The 11,762-nt window shown below is 43.9% G+C and overlaps 2 protein-coding genes across 4 annotated transcripts in view; one reads left to right on the top strand and one right to left on the bottom strand.

Annotated features, from left to right (window-relative positions):
* The first annotated feature begins 234 nt into the window (after nucleotides 1–234).
* Nucleotides 235–2,194, top strand: LEAP2 (liver enriched antimicrobial peptide 2). The gene is made up of 3 exons (XM_058849226.1): nucleotides 235–390; nucleotides 803–942; nucleotides 1,946–2,194. Exons 1-3 carry the CDS (start codon nucleotides 334–336, stop codon nucleotides 1,980–1,982), a joined length of 234 nt encoding a protein of 77 aa, XP_058705209.1. The 5' UTR covers nucleotides 235–333; the 3' UTR covers nucleotides 1,983–2,194.
* A 134-nt stretch (nucleotides 2,195–2,328) lies between these two features.
* AFF4 (ALF transcription elongation factor 4) overlaps nucleotides 2,329–11,762 on the bottom strand; it is a 46,814-nt gene continuing 37,380 nt past the window's right edge. Inside the window, exons 16-23 of one of the 3 annotated variants that reach the window (XM_058849204.1) lie at nucleotides 11,565–11,628; nucleotides 11,291–11,427; nucleotides 10,819–10,890; nucleotides 10,081–10,174; nucleotides 9,343–9,386; nucleotides 8,326–8,546; nucleotides 2,589–2,655; nucleotides 2,329–2,435 (exon numbers count right to left, since the gene is read on the bottom strand). In XM_058849204.1, the coding sequence (XP_058705187.1) occupies nucleotides 2,417–2,435; nucleotides 2,589–2,655; nucleotides 8,326–8,546; nucleotides 9,343–9,386; nucleotides 10,081–10,174; nucleotides 10,819–10,890; nucleotides 11,291–11,427; nucleotides 11,565–11,628 (718 nt within the window). In that variant the 3' untranslated portion in view covers nucleotides 2,329–2,416. Of the gene's footprint in view, nucleotides 2,656–2,822; nucleotides 7,776–8,325; nucleotides 8,547–9,342; nucleotides 9,387–10,080; nucleotides 10,175–10,818; nucleotides 10,891–11,290; nucleotides 11,428–11,564; nucleotides 11,629–11,762 lie in introns of those variants that run through there. The other 2 variants (XM_058849203.1, XM_058849202.1) reach the window with 2 other exon arrangements.

The raw sequence follows: 11,762 nt of genomic DNA, 5'->3' as shown, positions 1-11,762 counted from the left end.
AAACCATAGAGTTCTGGTAACATCTTAGGTGGGCTTTAAAACAGGAACAGTTGGCACAAGGGGTCAGCACAACTGCCCAGACAAAGTACAAATGGAAGGGGAGTAAATCATTAGCTTGAGATAGGCCTTGAACCAGATCACTGCAGCACATGTAGACTTAGCAATTCCCTCTTGCTCCAAAGCGAACTTTGGTCCTGTAATAACTGGCAGCTGATGGAATGATAAGAGAATGAAGTCTATAAAAATGTAGCTGAAAGCCTGGGAAGTCCTGACTGGAGCTCTTTGTGCCTCCTCTGCCCACAGGTGCTCCAAGTGACAGCTCCCGCTGGGAAGATGCACTGGTGGAAAGTGATGGCAGCCCTTCTGCTCTGCTCACTGCTGCTCAGCCAGGTAAACTGAGATCATACTGAAATAAATATTTAAAGGGCTAATTCAAAGGACAGGCAGTCCATAAAAGCTCTTATGACTTGGATGGACAACTGGTAGGAGTTAAGAGGTGACAGCAGGGCTTTTCAGAGGATTCAGCATCACAAAAATGTGGAGTTACTGCCTAATGAATACTGGCATACTCTGAGCCATGACTCAGCCATTCATTCTGCCTTCACTCCCAAGGAGATTAAAACCATCATTAATTTTGGTAGACATTTCTTTGGGGTTGGGCTGCAAGCAGTGCTTTACCCAGAGGGTAAAACCAGAAAGATCTCAAGCGCTTCACTCAAAATGAAGACCGTTGACCTGAGCAGCAGAAGAGGGCCGTGCTGCAGCTGCCACGAGTCCTGACGGTCACCCTGCTCTGTTCCAGAGCCACGGCGTGTCCCTGGCCCTGGGCCAGCCCCGCAGTCCCCGGCAGAGGAGGATGACGCCCTTCTGGAGAGGAGTGTCCCTGAGACCCATCGGAGCCTCGTGCAGGGACAACAGCGAGTGCCTCACCATGCTCTGCAGGTAACCACGCTCAGCGTGCACTTCCCACCTGGCCTCATCCAAACCGCAGCCAGAGGTCACTTTGTGCATAAAAAAAGATACCAGGAATAGGGATGGGGCAAAGGACTCAGACTCTTTAGTAAGCAGAGCAAACAGAGCAGAGTCCAGGTCTCCCAAGTGCCAGCCCTGGTCCTTTCACTGCAACCCCAAATAACCTGGCTGGGCAAAGAGAACAGAGGGCTCCAGACAGCATTTAGCCAACTTACAGACCTTCCCATTAATGCTTCCTTTTAAAAGAAATCTTTTTTTTCCTTTTAAAAGGAGAATTTTCCTTAATGAAAAGTGAAAAAACCTGTATTAATATCTTAATATTAATATTTAATATTAATAATTACCCTAAATTAATCACTTTAAGGTGATTATTTAAGCTCCTAGTTTAAAAAGCAACTATAATATCAAAAGCTACTTAGTTCTCATTAGGCATGAGCAAATTGTTGAACTACATATAAATTGATTAGTTAAAATCATTACTAATGACTGAAACACGATTTTGTATAGCACCTGTTATAGATATACACTAGCACTCAGAGACAGGATAGAAAATAGTCATTTTCTACTATATGTAATAGCAGTAATGGATAAATATATACTATTATTAATGAATGTAGTATATCCTATTATTAATGAAATTGTTATAAATAAGCTTATATAATAAATATATAAAATATAACTTATTTTATATTATAAATTATAAATATATAGTTATATAATGATATAAGCTATATCATTATAATATAGTTATACAATTACATAATAAATTATTAGGATAAGTAAACAGAAGAGGGTGGTTGGGCTGCTATGTTATGTTTGGAATTCTGATGGAAATCAAAGACCAACAAATGACTCAAGACTGAGGGGAACACAGTGTGCCTGATCCAGCACTGCTGGTAGCTGGGAGCCCTGGCTGAGCCTGGCAGGGGCAGCCCCAGTCCTTGGTGTCTCACGATGGTTTCTTTTCCCCCAGGAAAAATCGCTGCCTCCTCTCCACGGCCTCAGCGTGAGCTGGCACCAAGCACAGCCTGCACTGTTACTGCTGACCATGGGATGTATTTATTGACTGCTCAGGAGCTGGAAGGGCCTCGAGCAATCAGGGTATTTAATATTTCTGTCACATGTGCTGATAAAAGGACTTCAAGGAGCTCCAGAGCATCTCCTCCCACAGCCACGCCTCAGGAGGCCTCTGGCCAAGCTCAATAAAGGGGCTCTGCATCTCCTCCTCGTTTGGTTTTTTTGTAATGCTTTCTATTATTTATTTGAAGGTGTGAATTAAAATATATATATTCAGCAAAGCAGCTTGGTTTTCCTTGTATCTTGAGCAAAGTGGACGGTGAGCACAGAGCTGGGGCTCAGTTCCAGCCAGACTCTGGACATTTATCCTTCCCCTGGCAAGAGCATAAAGTAGATCAGGCCCCATCTCCTCCCAGTCCAGCTCTTATCAGTCCTCAGATAAAGGCCTGTTGGAAAGAGGGAGCCAAACTGATAATACTGATAGCAATTCCAATATCCCAAATATATTCAGCGATAAGTGCAATGAGAACTATTTACTTTTAATTTCTTCTAATCAAATTTACTTAAATACATGTCCTAGACTGACTTTTGCCACTGACCTTATCTCCTGTCTCAAAATGAATTGATCAAAATGCTGTTTTGATGTGTTGGATGTCGACTTGGAGGCTGAAAGACAAAAAAAAAATATCAACAAGTCTGGACACACACACTGGATGCTACTTTTCTTTTGTTTCACAGAGCAATAGGATCAAGGAAAGAAAATTCTGCCTAAAAATGAACTTCCAGGAAGGAGAAGGTCCCACAAAACAGATACAAGCACAGGGGGTTGGAAGTTTAATACAGAAAATCTATTTGATATTTATTAAACTTAGTTTCTCCAGTTACAGTTTTGCATTGTACAAAGCATTTTAATGACACAGTAGTTAAAAAGATCTTTACAAATTGAAATGTGATACCCTTTTCTCCAAATATTTTAATTGCCATAAATTTGTTTAAAAATACACATTAAACGCATGTTTCAGACACTAAACTTTCTATAATCTCAATACCACAAAATACATAGAATATACTATACAGATGTGGAAAAAATCTAGTTAGTATATAATACTTTGCTCACCATTAACAGCTTTATTACGTGAAATGCACATACTGACTTAGAAATCCTAATTTTGAGCCCCAAAGTACCCTTTGAAATTTCAAATGTATTGCAACAAATAAAATCACAGTTTGTTTCTTTTTTTTTTTTTCTGGTTTTGGTTGAAGACAGATGCCCAAATCTTTTGATAGAAAACAAAATGTAACACATGGACTTGTCATGTACAAAGCATAAAACAGAGACATCCCATTAGTTACTAATAGTACCTTTCTGTAGGATTAATCAGGGCTTCATTTATAAGTGACAGGTTAAAAGTTACCTCCCCTCCCCAGCCCTCCCCCAAAAGAAAAACCCCTTCTTCACCAAATAATAATTTCAAATAAGATAAAGGATTTTTAATAAATATATAAGCACTTTATCCTCCATATACAAAATTTTTTTAAAACAATTTAAAAGGGGGACCAGATACAAATGTCAGGAACTGTGCTTGGAAAGTCATGCCTGGTCCTCGGAGTAGAGTTTGGGATGCGGAATGCCAAGGCAGCGCCGGGAGCCGCGTCCCGGGACAGGGGGAGAGACAGGAGCTGGGGAATTCAGCTCCCAGGGGGAACTCAGCCAGGGGAAGCACGGCCACAGCAGGAGCCCGGCTCCCTGGAGCTGCCACAGCAGCTGGAGCTGCTCCCAAGGGGATGCAGGGGCTGAACCTGGGATGGCTCCGGGGGCATCGCTGCCCCAGCCCTCCCACCCTCGCCACCATTCCCACCGACACCTCCTGCCTGGAAATCCTGGAACTGCTCTGGAGCTGGGGGAGCTCTGGCTCCTCTCTGTCCTTCAGGATGGCCAGCACTGACCTCATTGCTCGGGACCAGGGGTTTTCCAGAACACTGACACATCAGAGGGAGAAGTTTCAACCCTGACCCAAGGATTTGTCGGGAAGGTAAGAAATTTGGAAGTTGTTTACTCCCCAATGGGTAATTCAAACTTGACTTGCTCAGGCCCTTGTGGATCTGCCTCAATGGAAACACTGCAGTGACAGCAAAGATCTGTTCAGAAAATGACATTAAATACAGCAAAGGTAGTTTCTCTTTCCAGCAGTTTGCCTTTTGGGCAAACCCCATAATTCTCTGCCTACGGCTTTATTTTACTTGCCCCAGGCAAGTGCTACATCATTCCCATAAATTCTGACTCTCTGTGTGTTGGGGCCATTCATAAATACATTTCAGGGCATTTTTTTGTTACCACAGCAATCAAGCCTCAGCAATCTAAAGGAATATACATTGCACTCCTGGATAATATGCAATATTTATCACCAATAAGATGGTGACTCAGCACTCAATAAATAATATATCAATATAGTCAGTTGCACCATAATCTAAAAACAAGTATAACATATACTTTGGACAGACTGAGTCATATATATATACATATATATTAAAAGACACATACAATACAAATTGCATACTGCCATCGAAGCCAAGGAGAGCCGTCCGTCTGCTCTGCTTTATGGCTGAGATTCAAATCAAAACAAAACTCTTGGGCTGGTTTACTCTGGTGTCCTGAAGATTTGTTTGGAATTAGAAATGGTTTGCACCTTTATCACCTGGAACCTGCAAGTCTGAGAGCAAAGTCAAACAGCACAGATAGCTGAGCAAGCCTAGTCTGATTGAGCCATTTTTAAGATTCACCAACTGGGGCCATGATCAGCAAGGGAATTAAAATCACAGAGTTGATATGTATTGATACATATTCCCTGTCCAGGGAATCATTTGGGAAGCCAGGATTGGGGAGTCCCTCCTTAGCCACTCCTGTGACCTGCACTCCCCCTGTGGTGCTGGGAGCTGCCAAGGACAGGGACAGAGCCCTCCTACCTTGGCAGAGGGATGGAAGCCTAGGACGTATTTGCTTTTTTTTTTTAATTTTTTTTTTTTTTTGGCTAGAAAATCTCATCAAGTACAGAACTTTCCTCTTGGAAACAAGGGTCAATCCCAAATGAAGATATGCTTTTGGAATTGTGAGGTTTTATCTGACCTGTTTGCACCAGCCCCAGCTGCACGAGGCATTTCCTATCCATCCCCCGCATGGACACGCCACCTGGGCCAGCGCTCCAGAGGATATCCCACCATGGAGCTCACCCTTCAGCTGGGACACTTCCAACCAGCTCAGCTCCACATTTTGCAAAAAAAAAAAAAAACCTTCTGGTTGTTTGAAGCCAATTTCTAAGATCCACTGCTCTAGGGATAAGCGATGCGTTTTCGAGAGGCCGATTTCGCGTGACACCCAAAGGTATTTGTGGGACTCTAGTTAAGGAAAAAAAATTCCCCGAGATGACACCATTCCTGCTGACAGCAATGGTGACTGTGCACAAAGGAGCAAGCCAAGAACAGCCACGCTGGCTAGTGCAGCACTACACACAAACCCACCCACGAATGCAACTTCTACCAAGGGATTTCTCAGCGTCAGAGGTGTGCGAGGCACTTCAGAGGAGGAAAGGAAACACAGCTGACAGTGTCCCATGCCCACGGCGGGGAGTTTGAGGGTACAGAGTTCTGTCTCCAACAGCAAAGACTAACAGAAAGGTGACCTTGCACAGTGATTCCATAAAAAGGATGCTCCGACAGACCTGAAGAGTCGAGTCAGGGAGAGCCCAGGTCTGTTCCCCGTTTATCAATCCGGACGTAGCAAAGCTTTTCTGGAAGTACAAAACACGCTGGGACGCAAAGGAAGCTCTACGAAGATGCAGCTACCTTGTAGTAGGTTACTAATTTGCAAAACTTCTAAACTCTTAAAGCCCATAGGACATACTGCAGTACTAAGGAGCGTAGAATTCTATTCCTTCTCTCGAGGTTGCCGTGATTTTGGCACTTAACTACACCTACACAAAAAATTTAGTGCAATAATTTTCCTGAACATGCACGTTCATATCTGGTACAGAATAAAGGGTTCAATGGGAGAGAAAACAAAGCAGCATTCCACAATCTCACTCCAAAGGATTCAGAGTTGGACTCTGGGGAAGGAGACCACCACGATGAGTCAGTTTGTGTGACGGACACCGGGACTTTGAAAAAGGAAATGGAATTTTACCCAAGTACTGCAGAAGACCACTGCATACAGTATACCTGGTCCTGCTGTAAAACATCTTGTAAACAGTTCATAAAATCTTCATCTAAAAGTAAGGCATAAGGCACACCAGACATGTTGGGGGCACTAAGCAATACTGAAAGCAGTAGCATTTGAAACCTTTAACTCAGACAAGCACCTCACGTGGAAAGGTACTTTGGTTTGCACTCGGAGAGGGGCCACCTGCAGCTCCACCAACCCTCCGTGGCACCCAGCAGCCCCTCGGGAGCGGACGTGACATGAACGGGACCTTCATTAGCACGGGGTAAAGCCAAGTTTGCCATCATCCTGCACAGAACAGAACGGTGCTTCCTGCAGGAGCAGCTCTGCTCCCACCCCACGGTGGCTGCTGCGCTGCCAGCCTGTAGTGTCCATCACCCAGCAGACCCTAAGAGGACAAAATGGACCTAGAGTTCTACTAAAGATTCCTGGTTTCTCACTCAATGGAAAAGATGCAAATGACGCTTCTGGTAGGAATTGAACTACTCTTGGTTTGGAACCACCGAGTTCCCCCCATTTTGTAACTGTCAAAAAGTGACAAGCACGGAAACAAAAGGTATTTGAAATGAAGAGATGCAAAAAAGCACGAGATTGTCCTTTTCCAAAGCCTTTCCTGTTTGCATCGCACCCATTGGACCAAAGGTCATTCCTACACCATTGCCTGGACGTTACATTAAATGCAAATTACTGTAATGTTTTGTGATTGTTATAGTGTTAATCGATGGCTTGAAGCTGCCTTGGAAACAATCCAAGGCAGATCCAGCTAAATATTTTTCCATATAAATTTCTTTATAATTCATTTAAATGAAGTATCTCAATACGTAGAAGAATATCTGGAACTTTTCTATTTAGTACAAATTCTGCAATAATAAATCTGTAGTTGTCATTTATTAGTTGACTCATTAGGCATGAGAAGTATGGTGTCCCTACTCGTTAGAACCTATCAACCCTAGTTCCTTTTACAGGCTCTACCACCACAAGACATTACAGAGTAACAAAGCTCACAAAGTACTTAAATAAAGTGTCTAGGTTTAATTTCTAAGTACTCAAAAGGGGAAATTTAGGGAAGAAGAAATAGCTAAAACCAGCCCCAAATGAGGCTTTTCAAAATTAAAATTAAAAAAATTAAAATAAATAGGATTTAAACTGACTATTCATGTATTGTGTGACTGGAATCCCAATGATCTATCCACGACAGATCAGCAAAACTACAACTTTCATGTAGCAAATTTTCAAATATTTAAATAACTTAAACCGGGAATACTGGAGAAGTCCATGAACCAGCTGATTTGGGGTTTAACACAAAACACAAATGAGGATGGGAGACATGGGAAAGCATTCCTTGCTCTTAGTGTCAACTAAGCAATGTGTTATGGCAGTCTTCCTTATTGACATGACACAGTGTTGTGGAGAGGAGTCAGAGGCAGCTGAAGAACGGGCGGGGCTGGGGCTCCTCACTTGGCGTCGAGGCGCAGCCAGTGCAGGCCCTGCCGGGTGTAACGCACCAGCTCCGTCATGATGCTCGTGTTAAACACCAGGGGCCCCATCACCTTGTCCAGTTCAGCAAAGAACTCTAAAACAGCACAAACACACGTTAAAGGTGCACATCTGGTAGCCACATGCAAGCCTAAGTTCCCAGCACAAACCGCTGGGATGGAGAGGAAGGGAGTGAGGAGAGCTGGGGGAATGGGGGCAGTAAGGGAGAAAGGTCCTTCCTAATCCATTTCTTCACTCTTCTGCACAAGGCTGCTTGGAAACAACTAAGCCATTGCCTAACCTCTTCGTTTTCCTCTAAAACTTATATTTCATTAGTTGAAAATAATTAAACTACTGTCAAACTTCCTTAAGAAGTCTTCACTAAAGAATTTCAGAAAGGGAAATGCACCGAGTTTCCTCTTCCTACCCTGAACATTTTACAGGAAACACAACCAAGATTTTTATGTCACAACTCCACCACCACCTCGACAACCACAACAGCCAGCCTGGGGTATCCCTGCAACCCAAGACATCACTTTCCCCATGATTTTGCAGAGGTTCAGTACCCAAAGCACCATCAACAAAACCAAACCCAGCAGTGTCCCAGCCCCCTCTGGAGCTTCCAGTCCCCCTGAGGCAGCCCTTACCTTTCTGTTCTCTCGAGAGCTGTTCTGCTTGTTCCCAGATTTCAGTGGCATAGAGGAAGTTGGAGGTGACCTGGACGTAGCTGGCAGCCATCTGATGGATGCGCTGCGGGATCGTCACCGAGGACCCGCTCCCTGAAGGGTTGGCTGCCCCGGAAGAGTAATTTCCTGAATTCCCTGGAGACAGCTTTGGAGACACTGGAGATGGCATCCCGACAGGTTTGCTGCTCACCCACAGAGGATGGAATAGGAAAGGCAGAAATGCATCAGCTTTAGATACATCATGCTCTGGGATGTCCCCTAAGATCCCTCTGCCCAGGGTGTGGGATGGGAAAATACTCCCACTTTACACACCAAAAATCAGGATTTGCCCTACAACAAATGAAAATATCGAGCTGGGAACTGCTGAGGATCATCCAACAATTATTTATAGCTTACAAAACCTAATTACCAAACCTGAGCATCTCTTAACTCAATAAAATCTTAAATTCGTTGTTTAAATGAACTTTTAAAGAGTAAGAACAAAAAACTTACAGCTACCTGGTGACTCCAATGCCAGAATATTGCATTATATAACATTACTGCAGATAACACCATGGAAATCTGAATTGCCCTCCCCTTAAACTCATTGAATAATTTATCAAAGGTCCATTATTGGGTTTAAAAGAGCAGAAGTAATTGCCAATCTATGGAACAGAGAATCCTGCAAGTGCTTGTAACCTCTGGCCTTGCAGCACTAATAAAGCTCTTGTTTGGGGGGAGAAGCATTAAATTGGATACCAAAACTCCCTGGGATAAAGGACTTGTGGGTTGGTGGCACACTGGCCCTTTTTTAGCCTGACAACCTGTGCAGAACTGCAGCACCTCCCTCCACCACGATAACTACACAAAAAATGGATCAAAATCCACCCCCTTCAAATAATCACCCCAAAAGCTGCTCCCTGAGCCCCCCTGGCACACAGGAAATGTAGAAAACGTCCTGTAAGATGAGAAATAGAGCTACCAGCTTTTAGCACTCACCTTCCCATACCAGGTGACGGTGCTTGAGAATTATTGTAGCAATTCTGTGTGGGGGAAAAAAAGACACATTTCACCTGATTTGTGTTCGTACTTTCACTAGTTACATTTTATCTGGTTGTTCAATTAGTTCTTTTAAACCAATGTTGGTTTTTTTGTAGTTGTACTTTCAACTAATGTACTCAATATCACAGTAAACTGAAATTTAAGGAATTATCCTTTTTTACTGATGGCTAAAACACAAATCAAGGAGTTATTTCATCAAAACAAAGAAGTACTAGAGTAGTCCATTGCCCCTTATGGGAACATTTTAGTTTTTTCAACCTTTTAATAGAAAGAATCTGTTATCACTGGCATTGAACAATTAAAGATATCCCAAATCTGAGAGATTGGGTATGTGATGAGCCTTTTCAGCATTGAGACTGGAAGTTTCAGAATCAGCTGCACAGAAATTTACATCAATTCATGGGCAATTTACCTGAACCCACCCAACATCCCACTGCAAACAACCTTAAAGCCTACTACATTTATTACAGAAGAACAAATTAACAGAGACTTGTCATGCCAGGACCAGCAGGGTTATGGTTATTAAAGCTCTGCCCAGCTTTAATACACCTTCAAGTCCAGTTCTAAACAGGTGTTCACATGCAGCAATCTGAAATTGGATTTGGGAACTTTAAGTGATGTAGAGCTTCCATACCATTAGGTATTAATGTTCTAAGAAAATACAGATGCAATTACCTTCAGATGTTCAGTCAGAGTTTTCGAGTATTTCAATGCACTTTCCTTTTTCAGTTTGAAAAGCCTCAGGTACAGAAGAGCTTGGCATCGAAGGCTGCCCAAAGACAGGACAAATCAGTCACAATTAAAGTCAGGCTTAACTCAGTGCATGTCAAAAACCTAAATAGCTGTGGCCTTGATGTTCTCCCTGCCAGCTCAGCTCTCAAGCTGTAACTCAACCAGAAAATCCACAACCACCTTGAAATTCTGAAGGGAACTGGAACAGCTCCATGTGCCTCAAGCTGGAACTGAAACTCTCCATGATGCTGCTGGGCTTGGGAGACAGCAGTGACTTCCTAGACAAGGGCTTCATTTATTGTTCCTGTGCCAGGACACCCTGAGCCCTGCCAGGGCCTTCCTTTGCTCTCTCCTGAAGCAAAGGCTTCTGCTCCTCTACACCTTCTGCAGCCACTCCCTCAGTCTCAGGGCTCCTGGAGAGCCCACAGCCAGTCCAAGTGGGATTTATTCCTGGCTCAGTGCTCCAGAGGCACCTTCTGCTCTCACTTCAATGTTTCAAGGCCTTGGCCCTTGCTGGTGACATTTCAGTAATCAGACACAGATTGATTTTTGTGTACAGCCAAGTGGAAATCTCCTGTGCTTGGTCCAGGAACACCCAAGAGCTCGGTGTAAAACAGCATTTTGTGTAGATTACAGGTGTGAGATGCACGAGGGTGCAGCAGGAAGCCCCAGCACACTCACCAAAGCACTGCCAGCCTTTTGTCCGCAGCCGTCGCATCCGGGGCCAAATAATTCTTCAGTTTCATAGTGTATCTGCAGAGAAAGGCAGCAAATCAGCCCCAGAACAAAAACTACTTCCATTTATCACTCACAAAACACTCATGTTCTCAGGAATTTCCAGTTTCAGCTGTCTCCACTGTTTTAGGAACATCTCTCAGCCCCAAATAAAGCATCGACTCAGCAGTAACCAGAATAATTCTGCTCCTCGTGGGTCACTCATTGTAGAGGGACTTGAAGGGACTTGGGGACCACCTCACCCTCCCTGGAAATGCTTTAAACCCCAGCAACTGGAATGAAATGGTCACTGCTCCAGAGTTACTGGGAACGACAACAGATCTCAAAAGCTGGGTGCAAAACCTCTGTCCACCTCAAAGCTCTGATTCCCAGAGCTCCCCCCACCCACCTGCCCCTGCAGGAGCTCTGCAAAGCTTACTTGATTAATTCCACAGTTTCTGAATACATAGGGAACGGGGACTTGGATTCCTGAGCATTTTTCTCCAATGCATTCCCACACTCAATGAAGGACACGACAGCATCCAGGTAGTACACGGCCTTCTCGAACCTGTCCGACTGCGGGGAGGGAGAACAACTCAGCAACAGAAAGCAGAGAAATGCAAGGGAATTCCAGCACAGAAGGGCAGGAGGGTGGAAAAGGCAGCAAAGCAACCCCAGGGCACACCCTGGGTGGGCACTGGAGAGCCACTCACCAAAGCATCTGCGTTATGTTTCAGCTTCTTCGCTTCCTGCAAATAGTGATCAGCTGAGTAAGTCCTGCAAGAGAGGAGGACACGGATTTAGGGACTGGAGCCACACATGGCCTTTTGTAACTGTATTATGTAACAATATTGCCACATTTCAGGGCTTTTTCTGTTCTAACTCAAGCTACACTATGCTAAAACTGTTTA

This window comes from Poecile atricapillus, chromosome 13 (genome assembly GCF_030490865.1).
Source record: "Poecile atricapillus isolate bPoeAtr1 chromosome 13, bPoeAtr1.hap1, whole genome shotgun sequence".
Classification (NCBI taxonomy): Eukaryota; Metazoa; Chordata; class Aves; order Passeriformes; family Paridae; genus Poecile; species Poecile atricapillus.
Note: the sequence above shows the minus strand (reverse complement) of the source record. Positions and strands in the feature narration are given on the sequence as shown.

What these genes read in the sequence shown, in the direction of transcription:
- LEAP2 (XM_058849226.1), top strand. Translation starts at nt 334, where the DNA reads ATGCACTGGTGGAAAGTGATGGCAGCCCTTCTGCTCTGCTCACTGCTG. An exon ending in GCTCACTGCTGCTCAGCCAG is followed by an intron (nt 391 to 802) that starts GTAAACTGAGAT and finishes GCTCTGTTCCAG; the next exon opens with AGCCACGGCGTGTCCCTGGC. An exon ending in TGCCTCACCATGCTCTGCAG is followed by an intron (nt 943 to 1,945) that starts GTAACCACGCTC and finishes CTTTTCCCCCAG; the next exon opens with GAAAAATCGCTGCCTCCTCT.